The sequence below is a fragment of the Meles meles genome, chromosome 7 (assembly GCF_922984935.1).
Source record: "Meles meles chromosome 7, mMelMel3.1 paternal haplotype, whole genome shotgun sequence".
Taxonomy (NCBI): Eukaryota; Metazoa; Chordata; class Mammalia; order Carnivora; family Mustelidae; genus Meles; species Meles meles.
Genome location: NC_060072.1, coordinates 43136323 through 43160475, shown reverse-complemented (window position 1 = coordinate 43160475; position 24153 = coordinate 43136323). Strand labels below are relative to the sequence as shown.

The 24153-nt window shown below is 35.3% G+C and overlaps 1 protein-coding gene across 1 annotated transcript in view; it reads left to right on the top strand.

Moving 5' to 3' along the window:
- The first annotated feature begins 1508 nt into the window (after nucleotides 1–1508).
- GLIPR1L1 (GLIPR1 like 1) overlaps nucleotides 1509–24153 on the top strand; it is a 30557-nt gene continuing 7912 nt past the window's right edge. Inside the window, exons 1-3 of the mRNA XM_046010717.1 lie at nucleotides 1509–1685; nucleotides 15079–15324; nucleotides 18788–18888. Of these exons, the coding sequence (XP_045866673.1) occupies nucleotides 1509–1685; nucleotides 15079–15324; nucleotides 18788–18888 (524 nt within the window). The remainder of the gene's footprint in view (nucleotides 1686–15078; nucleotides 15325–18787; nucleotides 18889–24153) is intronic.

Here is a 24153-nt window from a genome sequence, read left to right as displayed (position 1 = left end):
AATATTTATTTGAAATACAGAAATACTGGAAAATGTCATTTAATGTCTCACAAAAAATGCTGGTTTATTATTGTTAGGTCCGTAATCAAAGGAGCAAGACTGACACAAAGAGAAGGTCAAGCAAAGCTTTATTTCACGCCAAGCATCGAGAATCAAACCGACCATTCGGGCCACCTCTTACAGAAAGAGCGACCCCTCCCAGCCTTACAGACTAACTTTTAAAGGGCAAAAGCCATGTGATTGAGCCTGGCCACACACGGGTGGCCAATGAGATTGTAACATCAGAGAAAGTTGCATAGTCATGTTAGGTCACACACGGGTGGCCAATTGAATTACAATTCACCCTATAGTAGATATTTGAACTAGCCTATCACCTTGGTCAGAACTGGTGCCCAAAAGACGCCCAAAAGGAGGGCTCACACTCCTTGATAACTAGGGAGGCAGTATGTGTGCCCTGGCCTGACCTGCCCTTGTATTTGAGCTCTGTTACCTGGGACTGCTCGACCATACTTTATTAGTTTCCAAGACTTGCTTTTAAGTAAGTCCCCTGTTGGGGGGGCGGGGGCAGGGTCAGTTTAAGTTTTACTGTAAAAACAACAAAATGGCTATTCAACCAGAGATGGAGCTGCTCTGGCTAAATAGGCCCTTACATTATTAAATAACAACTGATACAATGGATATAAAATATTAAACCAAATGAAGTTGGTTTGTATTGCAATGTAGGTAAAATAAGATCAAATGTACTCTGCTTTAGTCTTTAGAATGCCCACTAAAGTCATCCTTTCTCAGAAGTTTACTTGGTTACTAAGCAAACCTTAGGTTTGTTCCAAGTTCAGATATCAACTATGAGATTTTGTCCAGAGGAACTACTTGGCTACCCTCTCTATTTATTTTATCTTTCTAGGCAATCTGTCTCCAAATGAGAAAACAAACACAAACTATTAAATTATTAAGTGTTTGGCAAAGTAATAATCACAGTATGTGGAATATACAAAATGCCTGTTCTTGTTTTATTACCAGTTTCTGGAGATATGGGCAGTATGATGCTGCAGTTTATTTTAAACAATAAAACCATATATTCAGTCTGTATAACTAATATATAGGGTTTTGTACCGGCCTGGTCCGTTTTCAGTATCCAATACATGTTGCCTTTTTACGTAACACTGTGCCCTACGTCTGATCTGGATAGCAATTTAGGGGCCCGCGGTAGTGATCCTGGATTGGGTCCACAGAAAGCGCCCTGGATGGTTAAAACTGCACCAGAGGACGACTCACGCTTTTCTGAATCCCAGGACTTTGTGATGGGATAATCCCGCTCTTTGTCTTGCCTAGGGTTCTGGCCCCGCCCTCTCGGGGCAACCTGCAGAGCATCAGTGCCCTGAGCTCCTTGAGCTCAAGCTTGTGCAGAAGGATGGAGCCTGTAGAGAACGTGGTCCCCAGGGGCCAAGGATGACAGGCTGGCCTAGCCTTTACTGTCCACACATTCAGAGCATCCTTTGCATCTCACCATGGTTCTGAGGAAAAAACTGAGTTGCTTGTGGACTTTAGGTCTCTGTCTGGTAGCCAGTAAATCGTCTGCTAAAGTCCCTGCTATCACAGACCAGCATTTCAAAGACGAGTGTGTGGAGTCTCATAACGAGCTGCGAGGCAAAGTGTGGCCCCCCGCGGCTGACATGAAACACATGGTGAGAAAGAACGGGTCTGGGATCTTTTTTTCTCTGGTTCATCCTAAGGTATCTCTGGGCAATAAATCTGATGGAGTCATTTATATGAATTCAGTCTGGGCTTTCACCAGGCAATTAACAATCATGTCTTAGCTGGGTTATCCTCCCGGATAGTGATAGGAGTGGACGAAAAAGGAAAACCTGAAGCTGTATATTGCCAAAGCTTAGCCCCCTTTAGTGGGGGGCTGGGGGGGCGGGGAGAAGGATGGGGGTGGGGGTGGGGGGTCCGGGAAGGGTGGTGTCTGGGAGTTGCTTGGATTTCATCACTAAGGCTTAATAAATGTACTTTGCAATTTCTCACAACTTTCCGAACTCGCCCCTATATTTTGGCTAGCACTTCCCAAACCACAAAACCAAGATACTTCATATAAAAGGAATAGCACAGTGATGGAGATTCTCTTGTCACTTACTTGTTTTTACATTTTATGAACCCTAGGTTGTTGAAACAGTACTACATGTGTAATATTCATTTTTAAGAAATGTTCTGCAAGGATGTAAATAATGAAATCAACACTTGAATAATATTAGATTGCCATTTCCATGAAAAATAATAAATATGTGAAGTTTGATTCCAAAAACATTGAACTGATGGTGTCTTTTGCAGACTTCCATCATATAGACATTAAACCAAAAAGAGTACTCTACTGAAGAATGACCATGAAAACACTGGACTATTAAAATAATCCATAGAATTCATAATTTTTAAATAAATGCTTGACTATAAATTTATCACGAGGAATTTCTCATGCATTTTTCTTGCTTGTAGATATATCATTATGAAATTATAAACATAAATGTTGACAGCATAGTTTTGTTTATGTGCTATGCAGATGTTGCTACATTGTAAAACATATCTATTTCAGCTTTCTTCCTCTCTATCCAACAGAAAATAAAATGAAAGTATTATAAAATCACAACTCCGACACTAAGGTTCAAAACTCCACTATTCTGCTGCATGGGAAAGCATTTTTTGAGGGGAAAGAGATTTCAACAATGTTTGGGAAACACTGGATTAAACAAAAATAAACTAATCTCTTTAATGCAGAATTGTTAAAATATTTTAATATGTAATATGTACTTTAATATTCAATAGGTTAACGTGGTCAATGACATGGATTTGCTATACAGCATTTCCTTTATATTTATTTGAATATCTTTTTTAAGGACTATCTTATATCATTAAAATGCTATTTAAATACATGTACCCATATATTTGTGTGTATATGTAAATATATACATCCTATACATGTATGTAAATATATGCACATGTACATAGGCACATATGTGTGTAAATATACATACACACATTCTGTGTAAACACCTATAGATGCTATGTTCTCCAAAGGAAGCAATAAAAGGATATACATAATATTAATTTAAATTTAAATAACTAGCTGAAGGAGAGTGAAGAAAACACCAGGGTGGAGAAGACATGAATGGAAACAATCCTTGTTTGCATTTACCTTGTTTGTTTGTAAATGTGTAGAAGCTTTTGTTATTTTTGTCCTTTACCTTTTCTGGTGCTCTTCATTTCTTTGTGCATATCCATATTTCCACCTGGTATCATTTTCCTTCTGCCTAAATGACATTAACTTATACTTTAGTCTGTTGGTTTTAATCCCATCAATTTTGTATATTATAAAAATCTTTGTTTCTCCTTACTCTTTTCTCTATCATGCAATTTTATTAACTGTATATTTTTTCCAGTTGAACTGAAAAATAACTGACATACATCATGGTATAAATGTAAGGCATACAGCACGAGGGTTTGCTTTACATATATTGTGAAATGATTGTCACAGTAGGTTCAGTTAACGTCTATCTTCTCATATAGACAATTACCAAAAGAAAAGAATGAAAAAAGAATAAAAAATTCTCCTTGTGATGAGAACTTCTAGGATTTACTCCGTTAACAACTTCCCTATATACCATATAGCAGGGTTAGTCATAATCATCATTGATGTGATGTGGGTCAAGAAAGAAATCTTGAAATATTTTCAGGGCAAAAAGGAGTTTTTATTAAAGCATAAAGCCAGACCCATGGGCAGAAAAAGCCGCACTGGGATTGTGAGGAGCAATGGATTTTATACTTCTAAATTGGGGGAGGGGGCTAAAGACAAAGGAAGTTTCCAATAGGGTTTGCATATGTTAAAGAGGATTTACAGGATCCTGGAGGTCTAGCTATTGTCAAGCTAAAGTTACTTTTTGCCTCCCTCAAAGCATGACCATTAAAACTGTTGTGAGTGGGGCACCTGGGTGGCTCAGTCTTCTGCCTTCTGTTCAGGTCCTGATCTCAGGGTCATGGGATTGAGCCCCAGGTAGCAGCTCCCTGATCATCAGGGAGCCTGCTTCTGCCTCTACCTCTGTTCCTCCCCCAGCTTGTGTGTGCGCTCTCTCTCTCTCTCTCTCTCAAATAAATAAAATCTTAAAAAAAAAAAAAACATAAAACAGTTGTGAGTTTTTTTGAGGAATGTCATACTCTGTCTCAAATATTCATCAATAGGCTGCAGGTTGTAAGGAAATTTAATTTTATCTGCATTTCTTTGGTTTTCATTCTCATCAACCATGTTGTACATTATATGGATAGCACTTAATTTATAACTGGAAATTTGTATCTTTAGATACCTTTCAATCTCCTTAATTTTTGCTAGATATTATCACTATGTGTAGAATTCTAAACTGAACTTTAAAGATATTACCACAGTGTCTTCTATCTTCTCACACATTATTTGTGATGAGAAATCTGCTGGACCATTTTCTTGGTTCCCATATATATCATATGCATTTTTCCTGTGGTGGCTTTTAAGAATTTCTCTTTATCCTTGATTTGGAGCAATCTGATGTGCCCTGGTATCACATTGTTCATGTTTCCAGGGGTCCACTGAACTTTTTGAATCTTCAGATTTTAACCAAAAGAGAAAAATTTGAGCTGTTTTCCACTAAAATATTAGAGACTCCAATTACATGTACATTATACCATTTGAAGTTTTTCACAGTTCACTGATGCTCTTTTCATTATTTTTTTTTCTCAGTCTTGCTTTCCCTACTAATTTGAACATCTGTGTCAGTCCTGGTTTGATTTTCATTAATTGATTTTTCTTCTCATTTGGAGTTTGTTGTATTTTCTTGCATATCTGTATGCAGATAATTTCTTCTTTTCTTTTTTTTTAAGGTTTTTTTTATTTATTTGACAGACAGAGATCATAAGTAGGCAGAGAGATAGGCGGGGGGGGGTGGGGGGGTGGGTGGGGGAGTGGGAGGTGGGAAGCAGGCTCCCTGCTGAGCAGAGAGCCCGCTGCAGGGGTTCGATCCTAGGACCCTTGGGATCATGACCTGAACCGAAGGCAGAGGCTTAACCCACTGAGTCACCCAGGTGCCCCTGCAGATAATTTCTCCTCAGATGCCAGATATTGCTAATTTTACTTTGTTGGGTGATGGTTATTTTTGTATTTCTGTAAATACTCTGGACTTTTTTCCTGTCATGTATTCATGTTACCTGGCATTTTGATCCACTTGAGCCTTGTTTTTAAGATTTGTTGGGCAGGAAAAAATCAATGGTTTGGGGTAGGAATAAATATCTCCCACACTGAAGCCAAGTTCCTTCTGAGTACTCTACACAATTCCCAAAATTATGAGGTTTTCCAGTCTGGCTAGTGAAAAGAGGCACTATTCCCAAGACTGAGTGAGCATTAGGTAATATTTCTCTTGCCTTTTTGAGCAATTTCTCTGACCATGGATAGGTTCCTCAAATACATGGGCTTATCAGTACTCTGCTAAATACTCAAGCAGGACCCTCTGAATATCTTTGGAATTCTCTCTCCACGCAGGTCTCTCCTTCCTGGTACTTCTTTATGGCCTGAAAATTCTCTCACAGCACTAACATGAGGATTACATTTTTAGTTTCCCTACTCTCAGGGGCACTGGCTTTTTTTGCCTGGTGTTATGCCTGCTGACATCCACTTTTGCACAGTTTTTTTCAAGTTGGAAGGTAAATCTGGTCTTGGCAACTCCATCCTGCCGAAACAGAAGTGTTAACTGTGGGCTAAATCTTCAACAGGAGATTCTCCTGTCTTCTACTCCTGGTCACCCAGAAAAACTAAGCACCTCATTTCTCATGTCAATTTCTATATTTATCAGGAGACACCTGGCTGGCTCAGTTGGTAGAGCATGTGGCTGATAATCTTGGGGTTATTAGTTCAAGCCCCACATTGGATACAGAAATTATTACTTAAACTTAAAAAAAAATTTTTCTATATTTATCAGAAAATAGTAGACTATGATGTTATGTTAACAAATAAACCCTGAAAGCTTGCAGGCCTTTTTTTTTTTACTTTTTTATTGATGTATAACATTGTATTAAAGTGTACAACATGATTTGATATATGAATATATGGTGAAATGATTACAAGTTTAGTTAACATCCATTATCTCACAGTTACAATTTCTTTTTCTTATGATCAGAATGTTTAAGATCTAATTGCTTAGCAACTTTCAAATATATAGTACAGTATGGTTAGGTATAGTCACATCATTATGCTTTAATATACATCCCCAGAACTTATTTGCCTTAAACCTGGAAGTTCGCACCTTTTGACCTCCTTCACCAATTTCACCCACCCCCATCTCCACCAACCACCAATATGTTCTCTGTATCTATGAGTTTTTTAATTTAGATTCCACATATAAGTGAGATCATATAGTATTTGTCTTTCACTATCAACTCATTTCACTTAGCATTAATCTTTAAAGAATATAGGTTTAGTGTATCCCTCACATAAAGCCCAATACTGGTTGGACCATTCTCCACTTCCCCTCTTCTTCATGCAATGCCATCAGCTGTTTATATCTTGGTTCCATCATGCCAACACATGTTTTTCAGAGTCACCATTGAGAAAACTAGAAGATTATGTAGGTATTTGTATAATCAGACCTGAAGGTGATACATGTCGTTCCCACTCCTATCCCTCTGGCCAGAATTAGTCTGATAACCCTAACGTGGTTACATTAAATGTCTCAAGCACAAACTGCTTTTATGGTCATCAGGTACTTATTTATTTATTTATTTATTATTTATTTATTTATTTATTTATCCTTCCCTCCCAGAAACAGAACAATTCTAGGCCTCCACCAAAGGATAAAGTCCGATGTCTCATTCAGTTACTGAAGCAAAGTCTTAATATCTCTGAGTGGTAGGCAAAACCCAACAAGGTTGGTTGTGGATACTCTTGGCCTAGTGACTATGTCTGTCCTCCACACAAACAATATTCAACAGCAACACAAGACAAGACCACTGCACCAAACACACCTATTCAGAATGTGGGAGAATGGGAGCCACACAGTAATCATTGGTTCAGAATGATTCTGCAATCTTTAGATAGGAAAGGGTATGAAGACCTACTATACTGGGGTCCAGAATTTTTTTTTTGACTGGAGGAGGCAGGAGTTCCTTTGTTCGTTATTTTCTGTGGCACCTGTCTTCTCCTTCTAAATTGTTCTTCGTCTGTCATCCTCCTTGGCCAACTTGAATTGGGTATTGGGAAATACGCCATCTTTGAGCCAGAGCCTTTCCATGTTGCTTTCTGTCCATGGTCGTTTAAAGTACCCAACATTCACAGGTTTTTTTTTTATAACAGGTTTCTGGTATCTTTGGAAATATATGTGTCTCAAAAACTCGGACGGTCTTACACCTGTATGTCTCCAACCAGTTCCAAATACCAATACCCACACTTAAAGACCAGTTAAAGAAATTTTCAAGTCTTTTCTTAGTTTTTGTCACCATGGCACTTATCTTGTTCAGCTTAATGCTAGTTTTCTTGAAACATGAGTTTTGGGGAAATGGATACGCTCTAATCTGTTCATTTGCTGTGGCACTTTTTAATCAATTAAGAAGATTTCCTTGGAGTCCTATACTTCATCTCTGTCCAGAGCTTTTCTAATCACATGAAAGATTTAGAACATGTGTCTCAAAGACTTTTTAATATCTCATATCTTATTATATACTACATAAAAGCAGTTTCTTTTCCAAGTCTCAAAAGCCCCACATTTCTTTTTTTTTTTTTTAAGACTTTATCTATTTATTTGAGAGATAGAGAGAGAGCACAAGCAGGGAAGCAGCAGGCAGAGGAAGAGAGAGATGAGACTCCTTGCTGAGCAGGGAGCCTGATGAGGGGCTCAATTCCAGAACCCTGGGAATATGACCTGAACTGAAGGCAGACATTTAACTGAGCTACCCAGGTACCCCAAAAGCCCCACATTTCTTGATTCTGGCTTTTATTTCTGCTTCCAAACTAGTAGTTATTTTACTCATAAAATAATTTTGTTGAACATACACTACAACCAACAAACACTATTGCTTTGTTTTCCACTCTCTGCTTTGAGCTTCAAGTTCGATGGACTCATGGTCTCCCTCCTGAGTTATAGATCACATTTTTTCAGATCTTTTGGCCCTGAATCAGATGGATTCCTGCCCATGACATAAGCTGTGTCACTGTTTGACAGCTAACTATTAAATTCCCCATATGATTCAGACAAGCTTACCATCCTTTGTGGGCAAAAGGACGAATAAAAATGGAAGCCTACAGTCTCATTGTTTGCTCAATAATTAAATCTTTAATTGTGTAAAGATTGTGTGGTTTCAGGGATTTCATCTAACTTGTTCAGATCTGGATTAGATCAGAATAATTTTGATCATTTTCACTGATGTTATCAGTAACCAAATTTTCATTTCTTCTGAAATAATCAAAACTCTATTAAAATTAAAAGGCAAAGTTATAATGGGTGAATTACAATTTTAAGTATTTTTAAAAATATTTTTTAGTTTAAGTCTTCTTGTATATTTTTATAAATAAAAAATTATTCACCATTCTGGTGTTCATGTCCATCTAGTGATCATTTTATAATACATCATGTGTGTAGGGGGGGAGGAGGGTAATATGTGATGTGCTATAAAATCTGGGCCCAGAGCAGGGATCCTTCTTACCTAGGTCTCAGGGTGGTTTGAGTTTAGATTTTTATTATGGCTTCACTCTACTTCTAGCACTAAGTTTTATGAGGCTAGGTTAAGCTAGGCTGTGGTATAAAATAAATCCTGAAATGTCAATGGCTTAACAAAGTTTAATTCTTTACTGACACAGGTTGTAGAAAAGGTGAATTAGGATTCAACCTCTCTTGGGAGTACAAAGGGGGAGCTCCCTACCCCAGCTAGATCATTGACAGGCAGTATGACAAGAGTTCCCAAAGTCATTCATTGGATAATTGCTTTACCAATTTGAAGAATAAGTATTTACTGATTCTCTTGCTATTCTAAAGTAAGAGGTTTAGCATCATTTTATTTTCTTCTCATTTCTTCCCCATATTTTTATTGAATTAATATGACTTTTATTTCAGATTGTTGGGTTGTTTTTTTTTAAATATTTTATTTATTTATTTATTATTTATTTGACAGACAGAGATCACAAGTAGCAGAGAGGCAGAGAGAGGAGGAAGCAGACTCCATGCTGAGCAGAGAGCCCGATGTGGGGCTCAATACCAGGACCCTGGAATCATGACCTGAGCCAAAGGCAAAGGCTTTAACCTACTGAGCCACCCAGGCGCTCCCAGATTGCTGTTCTTAATTGCAAATGTTTATTTTGGTAGCAGTGACTAATAATAACACAAATAAATTTTAATGTAGCAAGTGTTGGTGAGGTTGTAGAGAAACTGGAAACACTGTACACTGATGGTGGGTATGTAAAATTGTGCTGCAGCTATGGGAAACAATATGGAGAGTACCCAAGAAATTGTACTAGAACTACCATAAAATCCAGAAATTCCACTTCTAGGTATATACCTCAAAAAACTGAAATCAGGATCTTGAAGAGATATCTACACTTCGATGTTCAGTGCAGCACTAGATACAGAAACAATCCAAGGATCCATCAACATGACTGGGGAAGAAAAATGTGGCATATACGTGCAATGGGATATTATTTTGCCTTAAGAAAAGGAAATTTTGCAATTTTGCCATCTGTGCAATAAGTCAGTCACAGAAGGACAGATGCTGCTGCATGATTCCACATTTGAGGTATCTAAAGTAGTCAAATTCATAGAAGCAGAAAATTCAATAGTGCTTGTCAGGGGCTGGGAGGTGATACGGTAGGGGTATTGGGGAATGGGGAATTATTACTCAAAGGGTATAAAGTTTCAGTTATGTAAGATGAATAAGTTCTAGAGATCTGCCTTATAGCATAGTGCCTATAGTTTACAATATGGTATGGGGCACTTGAAGAAGGTAGATCTCATGTTAAATACTCTTAACACAGAAACAACACCAAGGGGACATAAGGAAATTCTAGGAGGTGTTGGTCATATCTATTACCTGGATTACGGTGATGTTATCATGGGTGTTTGCATATGTCTGAACTCATCAAATTGTGCACATTAAATATGTAAAGTTCTTTCTGTATCAATAATACCTCAATAAATCTGATTTCAGTATTATTTTTGTTATTTGCATCATTTCTTATAATCCTTTTAGGAATTTTGAACATTGACAGTTATACTATTTTTATTACTCACCATCATTCTTTTTATATTATCCATATATAACATAAATTCTGCAGTAGCATACTGACATATCCCAGCATTCTCCTGCCCTCAACACTATGCATGATATACTGCTTCTTGCCATACATAGCACAAGTAGAAGCATCATGATTATATAAGGATTTTTTTTAAAGATTGTGCAAAAACTCTCCATCACATGAAACCATTACAATTCTCTTTGTTTTTAGTATATATTTTGAAGAATTTCTTAGCAGGTTTTCTTATTCCTCTTCATGTAGAGGAGCTTCGGTGATATGGATGTAATTCATAATATAAGGATTTTTTATCAGAAATGCTTGCAGAAGGGCACCTGGGTGGCTCAGTGGGTTAAAGCCTCTGCCTTCGATTCAGTCATGACCCCAGGGTCCTGGGATCGAGCCCCGCATTGGGCTCTCTGCTCAACAGGGATCCTGCTTCCCCCTCTCTCTCTGCCTGCCTCTCTGCCTACTTGTGATCTTTGTCTTTCAAATAAATAAAATCTTTTAAAAAAATGTTTGCAGAGTGTACTGGAGGTTTAGGTCAGGCAGAAGACAGGTGGTTGGGCTCTTTAAAAATTATGTCTATAAGAATATCAAATTCTTCTATTAATAAGTTAAGGCAGAATATTACTCGATAAAATTTTTCCTGAACAGCTAAAGACTTAATAGCAATTAAGTGTTAGGTGAAAGTATTGCCAGATCTAAGGGGACATTAAAATACTTTTTTCTAGAAAGATGTTATTATGTTATTCAATTAGGGGAAAAAATGAGCTTTATATGGTCCCTCGCATTCTAAGATGCAAATAGATTCTTTAAATTATACATACACCTAGATAATTATACATATCATGTGTGTTTGAACTGGCTTGAAATACATGTTTTAAATGCATATAATTCCTTAGCCATCAGGTATTAATTCCTACTATTTTAAAGCCACTCTGTTCACCATTCGTAATATTAAGACTAAGTCTTGGGGCGCCTGGGTGGCTCAGCGGGTTAAAGCCTCTGCCTTCAGCTCGGGTCATGTTCTCAGGGTCCTGGGATCGAGCCCCGCATTGGGCTCTCTGCTTGGCGGGGGGCCTGCTTCCTCCTCTCTCTCTTTCTGTCTGCCTCTCTGCCTACTTGTGGTCTCTATCTATCAAATGGATAAATCTTTAAAAAAAAAAAAAAAAGACTAAGTCTTAATTAGAATGAGAGAGTAATTTCCTCTTGTACCATACTTTGGAGAAGGGCTGATTTGGTACAAGCTATTCTACATGAATACTATGTTTTGTTTTGTTTTATTATATTAGTCACAATACAGTATCTTATTAGTTTTTGATGTTGTGTTCCATGACTCATTATTTGCATATAACACCCAGTGCTCATTACAACACGTGCCCTTCTTAATACCCATCTCTGGGCTAATACATCCCCTCATCCCCCTCCCAATTAGAACTATGTTTTAACTAATATACATATTTTTAATGTATACCAGATTTAAGTATATATGGGTGCTCAGTTGTTTAAGTGTCTGACTTTTGGTTTCAGCTCAAGTCATGATCTCGGGTCATGTGATGGAGCCTTGTGTTGGGCTTCACTCTGAGCATGGAGTCAGCTTTGAGACTCTCTTCCTCTTTCTCTGCCCCCCACTTTGAGTGCTCTCTCTCAAATAAATAAATAAAATCTTAACAAATATACAAATAAAATATATACCAGATTTAAGCTTGGTTTTTTTTTGTTTTTTTTTTTTTTTTGCTTTTAAAATGAAGAAAACTTCCAATGATTCAGGTGAAAGACTAGGATTCTCACAGGTATTAAGAGGAGTTAGGAGAAAACAACAATTTCAATGTCATCAAATTTTTCATCCAAATCCACAGAAGCCCAACAGAAGGAGCACAACATTATCAATTTTAATTTCAAAGAATAATCAATCAAAAATCCTACCCAAAGAAAATATATTTCAGGGATTAAGATGAAATTAAATTTTAGTTGAATCTTTAGATTCAGTCTAAAATCTTTAGATTCAACTAAAATAAGTTGTCATGGGGCTCCTGGTATCTCTGCCTGCCTCTCTGCCTACTTGTGATCTCTGTCTGTAAATAAATAAATAAAATCTTTTAAAAAATAAAATAAAATAAGTTGTCATAAGCAGGCCCACTCTAAAAGAATAGCTAAGAAAAGTTCTTCAAACACTAAGACAATGATGGAACAAGACTCTCAGAATATCAGGGATGAAGAAAGAGCAAGGCAAAAAGTAAAAATATGGGGGAATACAGGGGCACCTGGGTGGCTCAGTGGGTTAAGCCTCTGCCTTCAGCTCAAGTCATGATCTCAGGGTCCTGGGATCAAGCCCTGCATTGGGCTCTCTGCTCAGGGGGAAGCCTGCTTCCCCTTCTCTCTCCGCTTGCCTCTCTGCCTACTTGTGATCTCTCTTCCTCTCTCTGTCAAATAAATAAATAAAATCTTTTAAAATATATATATATGGGTAAATATAACAAAGTGTTCTTCCATTATGTTTTCTAAATTATGTCGAATTTTTTATTTTATAATACTGTTTGACACGGTTCTTAAAATATGTATAAGAAATATTTAAAGCAATTAATATTGGTGGAGTGAGTGGTAAAGGAACATAGATGGAAGTAATATTTCTATACTTTGGTCAAACTGGTAAAATGCTGACACCAGTAGTTTGCAACAAGTTATATAAATTATGTACTATCTATAACAACCACTAAAACACACACACACACACACACACACACACACTAAAAAAACACTATGGGTAAATCAAAGTAGAATCCTAAATAGTTTTCAAGAAGCTCGCAGGAAGGCAGGAAAAGTGAAATGAAAAACAAAGAGAGAGAGGGCCTGGGTGGCTCAGATGGTTAAGCAACTGCTTTCACCTCAGTTGGTTAAGCAACTGAGCACCTCGGGGCATGCTGCTGAAGTCCCAGTATTGAGTCCTACATCAGGCTCCCTGCTCAGTGGGGAGTCTTTTTCTCCTGCTGACCTCTCTCCTCTCATGCTCTCTCTCTCATTCTCTCTCTCTCAAATGAATAAATAAAATCTTTTTAAAAAAGAAAAAAGGGATAATAAAAATAAGCAATAAAATGGTAGGATTTTTGCTTTAACCTATCAATAAGTGCATTAAATGTAAATGGTATAAATCACATCAATTTAAAAACAATATCAGAATAGGAGTGCCTGGGTGTCTCAGTGGGTTAAAGTCTCTGCCTTCTGCTCAGGTCATGATCCCAGGGTCCTGGGATTGAGCCCCACACCAGGCTCTCTCTTCAGCAGGGAGCCTGCTTTCCCCTCTCTCTCTGCCTGCTTCTCTGCCTACTTGTGATCTGTCTGTCAAATAAATAAATAAAATCTTAAAAAAAAAACAATATCAGAATGAATTTAAAAGAAAAAAAATGAGCAAACTATGCTATAACCACTTCAAATATAATGATATAGGTAGATTGAAAGCAAAAGGTTAGAGAAAGACATGTCATACAAAAGTTAATCAAAAGCAAGCAGGAGTGGCTTTATTAATATCAGATACAGTAGATTTCAGAGCAAAGAAAAACAGAACAATATTACATAATGATATAACAATCAATCCATCAAAGAAATTTTAATAAAAACATCCTATGTCCCAAACAACAGACCTTTAGAATATAGGAAGGAAAACCAGTAGAACTGAAAGAAGAAATAGAAAAGTATTCAATTACAAAGGGATATTTCAACAGTCTGCTCAAGAAGCAGACAGAAAATCAGCAAGAAGAACTTAATACCATTAACCAACTAGAATCTAACTACATTTATAGAACACTCCACTCAGCAACTAAGTAATACACATTTTTATGAAGGACCTGTGGAATATTAACCAAGATTGAAATTATCAATATCCAATCCTTTACCAATATTAAATCTTCCAGTTCATAAATATTTTACATCTATCCATTTAAGTCTTTACAAATCAATCTTAGTGATGCTTTGTACCTTTTTAGGGTAGAGATTTTTTATATAATTTATTGGATTTATTCTTGTATATTTGTTATCATTGAAATTATTTGTTTCTGAAATATACATGGAAACAATTTTGTATATTTTCCTGATATCTGGAAACTGATAATTTCACTTTTTTCCTGTAGTTTTATTTGTGTGTTCCTTTGAATTTTCTATATACCTAGTCTTGTTATCTATGAACAATGCTAGATTCCAGTCATTTTACATTTTATGTCTTTTTTCTTATGTATTTATAGCTCACATATTTTATTACACCACCTAACTTCCTGTATTATTTTAAATAGAAATAATGAGACATCTTGTTTCCCAATCTTGGGGGAAAGCTTTCAATATTTCACCATTATATTGGTACCTGTTAATAGTGTTTTTTGTTTGTGTTCTGGTTTGGGTAGATATTCTCAATCAAATTAAGGAAATTCTATTCCTGTGTGCCAAGAGGCATTTTCCCTTTTTACTTACAAATGGGTACTTCTCTTGCACTTATAGTATATTCGCATGACCTGAATTACTAGACTGTGAACACTTGACTTAATTTAAATCACATTCGAATGTATTTGTTGAGTGCCTCTAGTGTGCTAGGCCATCTGCAAGGTATTGGAAATTCAGATAAACTGTCATAGAGTGGGTACTAAATGTTTCTGAAGTAGACTAAAAAAAATGACTAACTGTAAACATAATACAAAAAAATATATATTTCATTAAAACAAATTTAAACAAAATTGGATAGCAATCATTAGAATAGCTTTAATCCAAGCAAATATGCACAATTCAATTTAAATTGTTTTATCTTTCAGAGTTGGGATGATGGTTTAGCAAAGGTTGCTAAAGCATGGGCAAACACGTGCAGATTTGAACACAACTCCTGTTTATCAATACCATATGGATGCTATCCAAATTACAAATTTGTTGGAGAAAATATCTGGTTCGGTGGATTACGCATATTTTCAACAAAATCTGCTGTTACTGCTTGGTTTAATGAAACTGCATTTTATGATTATGATAACCTATCATGTTCCAAAGTTTGTGGCCATTATACACAGGTAAATATTTCACATTCTGTTGATTAGTTCTTATTTATGCACCTTTTAACAAAAGACAAATTTTTAAGCATTTTCTTTCGAGTTTCCTTTGAGTATCTAAAAAAGCACTTTCAGGGGCACCTGGCTGGCTCAGTGGGTTAAGCTGCTGCCTTCGGCTCAGGTCATGATCTCAGGGTCCTGGGATCGAGTCCCACATCGGGCTCTCTGCTCAGCAGGGAGCCTGCTTCTCTCTCTCTCTGCCTGCCTCTCTGTCTACTTGTGATCTCTGTCAAATAAATAAATAAAATCTTTAAAAAAAATTAAAAATAAAAAAATAAAAAATATATGAAAAAGCACTTTCATTTGGAAGATAGTTTATACTGAGAATAGATTTCTATATACTGGAATTTGGGGTTGGTTTGTTGGTCTTGTTTTTCTGGACTTTAAAAATCTTACTCCGCTGTCATGTCACAGCAGAGTAAGATTTTTAAAGTCTCATCTCATCTGCTTTGTTTCCAACAAGAAATCTACTATAATCTTTTCTTTATTCCTTTGTACTTCATGTGTCTTTTGCTCTTTTACGATTCTTCCTTTATTACAAGTTGTGAGCAATTTCATAATAATGCACTGCAGTTCTCTTCATGTTTCTTCTGCTGCAGTTTACTGAGCTTCTTGGGACTGTGGGTCTACAATTTAAATCAAATGTTGAGAAACGTTTGCCATTATTTCTTCAAATATTTCTGTCATTCTCACTTGCTACTCCCTTCCCAGAGTTGTTACTCGTGCAGAAGGCCACTTGAAGTTTTCCATAGTTGACTGATGTTCTCTTCTCTCTTTTCCTGATTTTTTTCTTCTGTGACTAAATTCACATTCATTTAAAATAAATGCTTTATTTTTAAGTTCATTAATTAATAAATAACTGTATCCTGTATGTTTAATCTTTCATCTAGGATTTTAATCATTTGGAATACAGTTATAATCATTATTTTGATTTTTTCCTTCCTAATTCTAGCATCTAGGTTAGTTGTGGGTTAGTTTCAATGGACTGATTTTCCCTCTTCTTTACGGTCCATATGGTCCATATTTTCTTGCTTCTTATCATGCTGCTGGGTAAATTTATTATATTCCCAAATTTATAAATTTTGTTTTGTTGAATGCTGGATTTATTTATATATCCCTAAATATTCTTGAACTGTCTTCTGGGATACAGTTATATTACCTAAATTTTTTAAAATCTTTTTGGTTCTTATAAAGCAAGATCTTGTGCATACTCTACCAATGCCCCAGAAATTGGTATTTTCCAGTGTGGCTAGTAGGAACAGCCTCGAATCCTGGATCTGTTTAAGTCTTCACATCCTTCCTCTAGTTTTTATAGGTGGTTCTTTCCCAGGTCTCGGGTAGTTTCTTCACATACATTCTGACTAATGCTCTGCTGAATTGATGATGATGACTTTCTGTAGGTCTCTACAGTTGTATCACAGTGAAATTTTCACCTCCCCACTACTGTATTCTCTAAACTCCTGCCTCGTTGGTCTCCCCAAACTCTCAGCTATGCCTCTCAACTGTGTGAATCCATGAAGCATCTGCTGGTTTCCCCAGATGCTTCCTCCCGGCCTCACCCCGCCCAGCCATGGCATAAAAACTTTCTCAAAGCAATAATCTGGGACAATTGTACAGCCGGATCCTTTACCCTCAACTCACAAAGGGCATTATCCTTTTCAAGATACTGATGTCCTGTAACTTTATTTCACATTATTTTCCCAAGTATTCTCATTATTTTGGTGGGAATTTTGGCTGAGAAGTCAAAGTTGTTTTTAAGCTAAACCAGTCTTAAAAATGGCACTCAATTTAAGGAACTCCTAGGAAGCTCAATTTAAGCAATTAAAAGGACTTTCTTCTCCAAACTTACTCATCTGTATAAGATGTATTAATATATAGTGACTTAAAGCAAGGCCTTTTTTATCAGAGGAGTCCTGAACAAAGAGATTAGCAACTTCCATGCTCCCCTTCTATTCATTCCTTGCCCAACAACAGGACACTATAAATCTGGAAACCCTTCTCAGGATAGATGTCTGCAAAGAATATGGTTTGGCTACTGCTAGGAAAATCAAAAGAATGGAATTCAAATGTTAGGTGTACTGATAACAAGCAGAATGTAATATTCCTAATATGACATCAAGACTAATTCAAAAGCCTTTATATAATCCTTCGTCTTTCTTTTGCTTCAAGTCAAAAGGAACCTGTTTCCAAATACTCCTTCTCCGCTATCATTGCAACATCAAAATTGTAAGCGCACTTCACACTGGCTAATTTACACATATACTTAAATAATTAGGAATGAGTTCATTCTTTCTACTTGTTCAGCAACTACATCTTGCTTAATGTTCTAAACAAAATGAGCTAAAAATTTCCTGCCTTTACTATTTGCTGACATTCATATTGAAGTTACAACCAATGTTCATGTTGTCACATCCAGTCCCTTTAATGAAAGTAATACATTTAAAACCTACACATAGTCAATATTTACTTTTACCATTCTCAAAGCCAAAACAGAATAATAACCTAGATATATTAAGCAAATTGAATTTCATGGAGTAGCCATATACTCATGAACCAAATTTTAAAACAGGATTTCTTGGAAAATATATATACTTGCAGTTGTATGGCATATTAACTTTTTGAAACATCCAAAAGGAAAAGGATCTTTTAAGAATCAAGCTTAACTTCACTCTACTAAGTAGGAAACTAGCTCAGAACTGATGTCAATCTCTTAAACCACACACATGGTTAAAAGCAAAACTCTTCTCTCTTATTCTTCTCTCATTTCTTACCATTATTAAAGAAACAGTAATCTTCTTCACTCTTTTCTTTCTCTCCCCTGTCTAGTTTTCTATAGGAGTCATCTTCCTTTTGGTAACTTTGCTATTCCTTGCAACTAGACACAAATAAAGATACACCATCTCTGTGGCAAGTATGTTTTGCAGTAGACTCATTACGTTCTTAATCTCTATCCTTATCCGTCTCTTGTTTACTTAACAAGGGTAAGAATATGGTTAAGACCACAAAATTTAAAATGTGATCATAAATGAAGTAAAATTTTTCTGAGAAAAAGAAATAAAAGTTTTTATTATTTTCATTTATAGTCTGACTTTAATATCATTTATATAATATGCCTATGGAGGAAATTAAAATACATTTCATAAGTCATCTAGAAAAAAAACATAATTTTGTTTTTATGTTATATCCTCCTTTCAATTTATGAGAATTAACAGTGAGGAAAACCTACTTGGATAGGCCTCAGGAAAATAACCTTAACAAAATAATTGTTTTAAAATTAATATTTAAAAATTAAGAAAATAAACAGAGAGTAAATAGTTATGTGCATTCATTTTTGGTAGCATGACAAAGATTATACCTGCTCCCATAATGCATTATTTGTATCAAGTTGTTTTGCTATTTTATTTTAAAATTCTTTTCCTTGTAGGTAGTTTGGGCCAATTCATATAAAGTTGGTTGTGCAGTAACAGTATGTCCTGGATTTAAGGGATTAGAAGCTGCAATGTTCATATGCAACTATGGACCTGCGTAAGTTATTTTGCTATTAAAAATATTTTAACTTAAAATACATGTTAAGAATTTTTCCCAAAATAGAATCGAACCTTACACTAAAGGGACAAGTATATTTTTAATAAATTTGAAGTCTCTCTCTGTAGCGCTACTCAAAAATTACATTAAAATAGAAGGTGGTGAGAGAACATTACCTTATATAAAAAATTATTCCTATTATGAAATTCTTAAATTTGAGAATGAAAATTATGGAAACTGTTTAACTTAAATTATGGAAACTGTTTAACTTAAAACTGTTTAACTTAAAATATGCCCCAGTAATATCTAAATACTTGGAACACAAAATAGGTTGGCAGATGCTTCTCTAATTTGACATAATCGAGATGAGTAAATGATTGAGAATGACAGTGAAATGCACCTTCTTCTAAGAAAAGAATAACATAATTTTTAATTGCCTTGCTGATAATTGCATATCTAAATGGAAATACAACATGAGCCTAATGGGAGTCCCCAAAAATGAAATTCTGGAACTCCAAGCCCAATAGATCTATACAAGGAAGAAAATAAAAATCAGTAATAGTCCAACTCTTTTAACAACCAAAAATTTTTTTAAAAATGTACAAAAGTTAAAAACACAGGCAAAGAATAAAATATACATAATTTGCAAAAAGGATCTGAGATATGCCAAAATGGCTATGGAGAACTACAAATGTGTACATCTCTGTATTTTCTTTGGTTGCCTCTCAATCAGTAACAAAAACAAAAATGACAAATGCATAGCTTTAAAATTTCAGGCAAAGTACAGTTTTTATAAATACCAGAGAAATTGCAGAACTACTGAACACTTACTTATTACCATCCAAAATAGAATATATAAGGGAAAAGAATCCTAAAAAAATAAGAAGAGCACTGTTATCTGTGAGATAAATTTAGGTAGAATTGATTTCCTGGAAGAGGCAAAGCCAGAAAAATATTTTAAGAAATATGGCCCAAAACTTTCCAAGCTTAAGGAAAATTACAAACTCACAGAACAAGAAGGCTAACAAATCTGAAGACACAAGAAACATCAAGAAAACTGCACCAACTCACCTTATAATAAAATATTTCAGGGGCGCCTGGGTGGCCCAGTGAGTTAAAGCCTCTGCCTTAGGCTCAGGTCATGATTCCAGAGTCCTGGGATGGAGCCCCACATCGGGCTCTCTGCTCAGTAGGGAGCCTGCTTCCTCCTCTCTCTCTGCCTGCCTCTCTGCCTAGTTGTGATTTTTCTCTGTCAAATAAATAAAATATTAAAAAAAAAAAAAAGAAAATATTTCAGGGAGCACCTGGGTGGCTCAGTTGATTAAGCAATTGCCTTTGGCTCAGGTCATGATCCTGGAGTCCTGTGATTCTGCATCGGACTGCCTGCTCAGCAGGGGAGTCTGCTTCTCCCTCTGACCCTCACCCCTCTCATGCTATCTCTCTCTCTCTCTCTCTCATTCTCTCTCAAATAAATAAAATCTTTAAAAAAAAATTCAAAAAGAGTAATAATGAGAAAATCTTAAAAGCTTCTGGAGACACATTATATACAGAGGGACAAAGATAAGGATGACAGTAGATTTCTCAGTAGAAATAATGTCAGAGAGAAAACAGCAATATCTTTAAATACTGGAAGAAAAAAAACTGTCCACTGAGAATTCTATATCTTTTGAAAATATATTTTAAAATTAAAAGAATAGATTTTTTTCAAACCACTGGGAATGTTAATTACATGAGGAATATATAGGATGCTTTTCTTATTATTTAATTCTCTTCCAAGGATAATTATTTAATCAAAGATAATAGCAATGCATTGTGAGAGTCACAACTATATAAAATTAAAATATGTGATAACTCTAGCATAAAGGCCAAAAGAGAAAAATCTAAGTATATTAAGGCTCTTTTACTCTGTTAAGTGCAATAATTTAAATCAACTGTGATAAGTAAAAGACTCATACTATAGGCTCCAACTACTTAAATAACAAAATTAGTTATAGCAAAGGCATTAACAAAGCAGGTAAAATTAGATTTTAAAAAATATTCACTTAATCCAAAGAAAGGCAGAAAAAAGAAAAAGGGGAACAGACAAGAATAGAGGAGATGACTAGAATAAATAAGATGATACCCTCAAACCTAACTATATCAATAATCACATCAGAGGTGCCTGCTGACTCTTTTAGACAATTTCAGCTCAGATCATGATATCACATTCATGAGATCAAGACCCATGTTGGGCTCCACACTCAGCATGGAGTCTGCTTGAGATTCTCTCTCTCCCTTTGTCCCTCCCCCCTTCACACACACACACATTCACTATCTCTCTCTCTCTCAAAATAAATAACTAAAATATTTTTAAAAAATAATCATATCAAATTTAAATGATACAAACACCAATAGAAAAGGCAGAGATTCCAAGATAAGATTCCAAGATTAGATAAGAAATCAAGAACCAATTATATGCTGTCTACAAAAGCACACTTTATTTTTTTGTGATTTTATTTTTAAGTAATCTTCATACCCAATGTGGACTCAAACTCACAACCCTGAGATCAAAAGTCACAAACCCCACTGACTGAGCCAGCCACATGCCCCTACACAAACACAGTTTAAATATAAAGACAGAAATAATGAAAAATCAACCACAAGAAAAAAATATATAAAGAACATAAGTACATGGAGGTTAAATAACATGCTATTAAACAATGAATGGGTCAACCAAGAAATCAAAGGGGAAATATAAAAAATACATGAAGACAAATGGAAAATGAAAACACAACAGTCCCAAATCTTTGGGATACAGCAAAAGCTATTCTAAGAGGGAAGTTTATAGCAAGACAAGCTTACTTTGAGAAGCAAGAAAAATCTCAAATTAACAACTTAACATAACACCTAAAAGAGCTCAAAAAGGAAAACACAACTCAAAACCAGCAAAAGAAAGGAAATAATAAAGATTAGAGCAGAAATAAATAAAATAGAAACTAAAAACCAAACCAAAACAAAAAGACCCAATAGAACAAATCAATGAAACCAGAAGCTGGTTCTTCGAAAAAATAAACAAAATTCATAGACCTTTAACCAGACTCACAAAAAAAAAAAAAAAAAAAAAAAGGAAGGACAGAAGGAAGACTCAAATAAATGAAAGAGGAGAAATAACTGATACCACCAAAATACAAAGGATTATAAGACAATAGTATGAGAATTATATGCCAACAAATTAGAGAACCCAGAAGAAATGGATAAATTCCTAGAAACATATAACCCACCAAAACTGAAGCAGAAAAAAATGGAAAATTTGAACAGACTGATTACCAGTCATGAAATTCAATCAGTAATCAAAAACTCCCAACCAACAAAAGTTCAGAACCATATAGCTTCACAGGCAAATTCTACCAAGCATTCAAAGAAGAGTTAATACCTAGTCTTCTCAAACTATTCCCAAAAAAAGAAGGCAACCTTTCAAATGCATTCCATGAGACTATTACCTTGATACCAAAAACAGATAACAAAACCACAAAAAAGAGAACTATGAGCCAAAAACTCTGATGAACATAGATTCAAAAATTTTCAACAAAATATTAGCAAACTGAATCTAACAATACATTTAAAACATCATTCACCACAATCAGGTAGGATTTATTCCTGAGATACAAAGGTGATTTGGTATTCACAAATCAATATACATGTGTCACATGAGTAAGAGAAAAGATAAAAAACATGACTGTTTCAATAGATGCAGAAAAAGTATTTGACAAAGTACCACATCCATTCATGATTTAAAAAAAAAAAAAACCCTCAACAAAGTTGGTTCAGAGGGAACATACCTCAACATAATAAAGGCCATATATGAAAAAGCCACAGCAAACACCATACTCAATGGTAAAAAAGAAAACTGTGAGCTTTTCTACTAAAATCAGAAATAAGACAAGAATGTCCACTCTCAACACTTTATTCAACATAATACTGGAAGGCCTAGACACAGCAATCAGATAAGAAAAAGAAATAAAATGCTTCCAAATAGGTGAGGAAAAAGTAAAATTTTCATTATTTTCAGATAACATGACACTATACATAGAAAACCCTAAACTCCATCAAAAAACTACTAGAACTGATAAATGAATTCAGTAAGGTTGCAGGATACCAAATCAATGTACAAAAATCTGTTGCATTTCTATACACTAATAATGAAGTAGCAGACATAGAAATCAACATTGACAACAATCCTATTTACAGAAACACCAAAAATAATAAGGGGCACCTGGGTGGCTCAGTTGGTTAAACATCCAACTCTTAATATCAGCTCTGGACTTGTTCTCAGGGTCGTATGTTCAACCCCATGTTGAGCTTAAAAATAATACAATAATAATAAAAGTGTCCAGGAACTTAACCAAGGAGATGAAATACTATAAAACATTGATTAAAGAATCAGAGAACACAAAGAAATGGAAAGATATTCCATTTCATGGATTGGAAGAACAAATATTGCTAAAATGACTATGCTACCCAAATCAGTCTACAGATCTGATGTAGTCGTTATCCAATACCAACAGCATTTTTTACAGAGCTAGAACAAATAACCCTAAAGTTTGTACAGAATTACAGAAGACCTCAAATATCCAAAGCAATCTTAAAAAAGAAGAACAAAACTGGAAGTATCACAATCCCAGATTTTAAGATCTACTACAAAGCTATAGTAATAAAAACAGTATGGTACTGGCACAAAAAGACACATAGATCAATAGAACAGAAAAGAGAGCCCAAAAGTAAACCCAAAATTATATAGTCAATTAATCTTTGACAAAGAAGCAAGAATATGCAACGGGAAAAGTGTCTTTAATAAATGGTGTTGGAAAAACTGGACAGGTACATGTAAATGAATGAAACTGGACCACTTTCTAACACCATACACAAAAATAAACTCAAAATGGATTAGGGACCTAAATGTGAGACCTGAAACCATAAAAATCGTAGAAGGGAGCACAGGGAGTAATTTTTCTGACCTCAGCCATAGCAACATTTTTCTAGATATGTCTCCTAAGGCAAGAGAAAAAAAGTAAAAATAAACTATTGGGACCATATCAAAATAAACAGCTTCAGCACAGTCAAGGAAACAATAAAACTAAAAGAAAACCTATTGAATGGGAGAACGTATTTGCAAATGATGTATTTAATAAAGGGTTAATACCAAAATGTATAAAGAACTTACACAATGCAACACACACACAAAACCAAAAATGGGTCAAAGAAAAAAAAATGGGTCAAAGATAGGAA